At 42.1% G+C, this 4,846-nt stretch overlaps 1 protein-coding gene across 1 annotated transcript in view; it reads right to left on the bottom strand.

Moving 5' to 3' along the window:
• Positions 1 to 733: 733 nt before the first annotated feature.
• The window catches only part of ANKRD10 (ankyrin repeat domain 10), a 32,240-nt gene continuing 28,127 nt past the window's right edge, over positions 734 to 4,846 (bottom strand). The window contains exons 5-6 of the mRNA XM_007455316.1: positions 4,744 to 4,833; positions 734 to 1,285 (exon numbers count right to left, since the gene is read on the bottom strand). Of these exons, the coding sequence (XP_007455378.1) occupies positions 810 to 1,285; positions 4,744 to 4,833 (566 nt within the window). The 3' untranslated portion in view covers positions 734 to 809. The remainder of the gene's footprint in view (positions 1,286 to 4,743; positions 4,834 to 4,846) is intronic.

Raw genomic sequence — 4,846 nt, 5'->3', positions numbered from 1 at the left:
AATATTTTGACCTGACAGTCCCCTACAAAGAGTAACTTCCACTACATATAAGGGCAACCATTATCTGTGGTAAAAATCCTAGAGTCCAAGTAGGAAATGTGGAATAAAAACACATCAAATCAGAAGTCAGTCCCAGGCTGCAGGTGCTTTCAGTGAAATCCAGGGCAGTGAGCTACACCATTAAAGAAGGGACCACTCACGTCCCCAAACCAATACGTGTGCCTACAAGTAAGACCTTCACCACACGGCACGTAGCAAAGTTATCAATGAAAAGACTTTGAAAAAGACAAACGTTCTTTTCTTCATACAAATCACTGCAAGAAATCTTTGTAAGGCTGTACCTTGCATAGGGACAGAGTTGTCTTCTGTCAAAAATTCTACTGGAAAGAGTAAAAGCAAGCTCTTCAAAATGATGCCCATGTGCAAAGGGGTAAATTACCAGGCACCTCATTTACTGTCTGCAATTTATCCTGATCAGATACAATTTAATTTGACGGAAGGAAAAATGGCAATTTATGGTGATGGTATTCAAAAGAAAATATTGAGATTGGCAGCAGAAAAATTAAATTTCAAAAGTGCACCCTGAAAGAGGCCCCCACTGTCCCACGGAGAGACACCTGTGCGCTAAATAAGCCTACTTGTGCTCATGCTAGGACTCAACAAGAACCTGCCGAGTGAGAGTGCACTTTTTCAGGAAGCCGAAGTATAAAAAAATAGTACAAGTTGTGGCATTCCTTCAGGTTGATGCTACACTAGCATTGGGAGTTGGTTAGCAGGAGGCCTGATGTGTCCTCGAGGCGGCCTCGGCCCTAGGAGCCGTGGAACAGGTGCATGGTGCCCAGGACGGCGCTGTCGTGCCCCTCGTCCAGCTTCAAGGAGCTGGAGTGCTCTGTCACACTGCTCAGCTCAGGGATGCTTTCGGCAGTGTCTCCAAACCCGTGGTAGTGTCCGTAGTGCAGGTTCTCCCCGATATCCTCCACCCAGGAAGGCCTGCTGGCTACGCAGGTACTTGGACTCCCGTTCAGGTGCAGAGAGCCGCACATCTCGGGGTTAACGCTCGTGCCCTTTCCTGGCTCTTCAGTCCCATTAACACAGGGGGAACCCTGGCTACTCGGGAACGGCGGTCCTGGAACTAGTCCACCGCCCATTCCATTAGGTCCTGTCAAGCACTGGTCGCTCCTGCTCTCCATCCCACTGAGCTGTGTCGTGGAGGGGAAGTCCAAATGTCCATTGATGAGACATCCATTTGTCAGTGTATTCGATACGGAGCTACTGTTTTTCGTATCTGCATTAAGAAATACACCTGTCACCAAAATTCAGAACCAGAGGGGAGGAGACAGTATAAAATGCTTCATTCCTGCTACTGTTTTAAAGGATTTATTTAGTTTCCTTTCTTTAAACAAACCAGTTCCTCTTGCAAGGCAAAAAACGGTGCATAAGTGATTTAAAAGTAAAACACAACAGAAGCATTTGCCTGGTAAGATAGGAAACATTTATAGATTTCATTAGTGTTGGGGAAGAACCAAATGAAAGAACTTCAGCTGACAAACATACTGCATGAAAAATACCAACAGCACTGAACTGTTCTCAGTTTAAGACTACTTTGGAGAGCAGTTTTAAAAATCATCACGTGTGAAAAAGTCCATCAGAACTGAACGTGTTCCCACAAAGGGTTAAAATAAACCAAAAACTTCTCCAGCTTTTAAGAAATTAAAAAAAAAAAAAAGAAAAGAAAAGCAGTTGATGAAGGATGTGAATTAAGGAGGCTCCCGGGACAAAGTCTGACAGCGTCACAGGAGGCTCCTCAGAGCGCTTCCTCCAAGCCAGGGACGCGCACACAGGAATAGGAACAGGGAGCGCTTTCCTCAGCAACACTTGAATCCCACAGCACTTCTGCAAAATGCCACATAGCACTGTCAGACTGCAGGAAGAACCATGAACCCTAATGATTCCACGCATACAGTCTTGGGCCAAGAGCACAGTTCTGAAGAGTTTCTTCTGAGTTCAGCAATTACAGTGACTATGATCTCCAAGGTTCCACTTTCAAAAACCATAATCTGCACATATAGACATCTATTAAGAGGGAGATGTCTTACGGGAAAAAAATGTCAATCACAAAACGTTTGGACACATGGGAATAGGCAATTACAAGGTATTTTCTGTATAGTGAAACTCAAGGATTAATATTCATGTTCACAGGAATTCACAGAACAGTACAGAGAATGATCTAAAATTATGACTTGCTTAATGATGTTAAAATTTACCCCAATGTTCTGCACTATTCAAGTAAAGTGTGACATTAAATACAGAAGCACTGACTCTGTAACCTCTAGAATGAGGACACACAGGTGTGTGTCCTATGACCCTAACACCTCGCACACTATGACCCTCGACTGGAACCCAGACATAGGTTTCTGTGTGTCCTGAAAATCTTTCTGATGACAAAAAAAAATCACATCTTGTTCAATGAACAAAAACATCTTCTAAACATTCTATTAATCAATTTTCTGGCAGTTTAAGTGACACAGTTTAACAGCCGCTATAAATTCTTCGGCGGATTATGGATTATTTCTTTTCAAACTGAACGACAGATTTTCTATTTAGTTAAACTTAAGGCTGGAGAACAAGTGTTTCAAGAACTAAACCTGAGGTAAAATTAAAAATAAAACAAGTTATTCCCAGGGAAATATTTATTTTTTCCCCCAAATAAACAGCTTTTCCTGGGTAATAAAACTCATGAGTAGGATGTTGACCTTGATAGTTAATAAGACAACTATACTACTACTAACAAAGATAGAGATTATATTTTTAGGTGACTGGGCCTCAGAAATCCGAGTTAACTAGGCTGGTGTTTTTTTGTTTAATGTTCACTGCATGTGTATCATTCTTCTCTGGTGCCCAGCTAAAGTAAATTAGCCCCATTATGCATTCTCAAAATCAAGGCTAGTTGTAACCCCATGTCATTATGAAACATCTAGTAAAACTGAGCATGAGAGCAGCAAACCTCCCAGAGACTGGCTAAGACCTACGGCTGCTTGGTCAGACCCGCACCTGCCGACGGTCTGCAGGACCGCCCAGGGCCGCCCGTACACTCTGTTCCAACGTGCCTTCCAGGACTCGCCTCTTGCACCCCATCCCCTCACCCACCTACCGCAAGTGATCGCTAGCAATTCCATACCTTTTGTTTATTCAGTCAGAGAGTGTTATAAACCAAGTGATGAAAAACATGGGGAATGCTTACTTGGCACCTATCGTATGGGATGAGTTGAGTTTAAACATTGGCCTTTTCAACGTTATGTTCAAGAGCGGCATTAAATTTAATCCGAAAACTGAGGGAATTAATGTTTGAAGATTAAAGAGTGATTACTTCTGCCTTTTTAAAAGCATGTAGCAATGACATTTTTTAAAAAGCTGGCTTTGAGTTCTGTTATTTATCTTTAGCCAAGATCTTTAAATGTATTATCCAACCAGAATTTCCCTTGGAAAATCTACCCATTTCATTTAAGTATTTGGCAAAATGGTGACTCCATCCGTAACAATTCTGTAGCTTCTAGAAAGATGTACACATTTTCTTTTCATCTTAGTGAACAAAAATGATTTTTTTCATGTACCTCTGGGAAACAATATATATAATCTTTTATCCCCAGTGAAGAATTTAGCATACAGATATAATAATAAAACTTTAAAAAAACCATTATCTATTTCCAAATATATTAACACATTAAGAGAATGGCTAAAATGTTTTCATGGTCACCTAGATAAAAGAATGGTAGAGGGCTTCCCTGGTGGCGCAGTGGTTGAGAGTCCAACTGCCGATGCAGGGGACACGGGTTCGTGCCCCAGTCCGGGAAGATCCCACATGCTGCGGAGCAGCTAGGCCCGTGAGCCATGGCCGCTGAGCCTGCGCGTCCGGAGCCTGTGCTCCGCAACGGGAGAGGCCACAACAGTGAGAGGCCCGCGTACCGCAAAAAAAAAATAATAATAAAAAGAATGGTAGAAAAAAGCATTAGCTAAATGGCTAAATCTTTACTCTAAATAGTAAAAGAAACAAAGCCCTTACCTTTTAAAAACCAAAAATGACTATCAACTGTTTTAATATACTACAAACTTTAGTGAAAAAGTGTGTTTTGTGAGACACAGTGCTCAGCATCTTAGTAGATTCAGCGTGAGCGCCACACAAACCCAAGCAACCAGGAATGCTGAGTTAGAGATTTCACAGTGGCCTGACTGGTTACAAGTCAAAACCACAACATCTACGAGTTCTCAGTGTTTACAGCCAGACATTCCTTTTGCTGTTTATCGCTTCGAAATTACTAGCAATAGATGTTCGTTTGGTATAGTCACCCCAAGGTCCTATGTCAGAAAATGAAAAACGTGAAATCTCATTAAAATTAAACAAGGCACATTAAGCAAAAGCCTCAAATCAAAATAGGAAGGTTGCACTTATACTTTTCATATCCATAAAATGCACTGAAACATTTCTCCTTATAGCTACAAACTTGTCCAAGATATGCAAATTATAGCATAACATTCTTTAAAACACTGGACAAAGTGCAAAAACTGCTTGAGCGAACGCATGTTAGAAATAACACGCATACTGGTTCTTGCAACGGCAGGGGGTCTGCATTGCTGAAACAGTATAGATTTCTATTTCTTTCGGTCCAACAGAACCACCCTCCTGCTGTTTGGTGTCTTCGACCATTGGACCGCTGCTGTGGCTAACAGGAAACTGTCCACTCCCACCTGTTACAAACTCTCTATCGACGTGCATGCTGTCAGCATCGTCTTCCGCCTCGCCATTCAGGAGCGGCATGGGGTCATCCGAGCTTTGAGCTGCAGAAAACAA

This window comes from Lipotes vexillifer, unplaced genomic scaffold (genome assembly GCF_000442215.2).
Source record: "Lipotes vexillifer unplaced genomic scaffold, Lipotes_vexillifer_v1.1 scaffold132, whole genome shotgun sequence".
In the NCBI taxonomy this organism is placed as follows: domain Eukaryota; kingdom Metazoa; phylum Chordata; class Mammalia; order Artiodactyla; family Lipotidae; genus Lipotes; species Lipotes vexillifer.
Note: the sequence above shows the minus strand (reverse complement) of the source record. Positions and strands in the feature narration are given on the sequence as shown.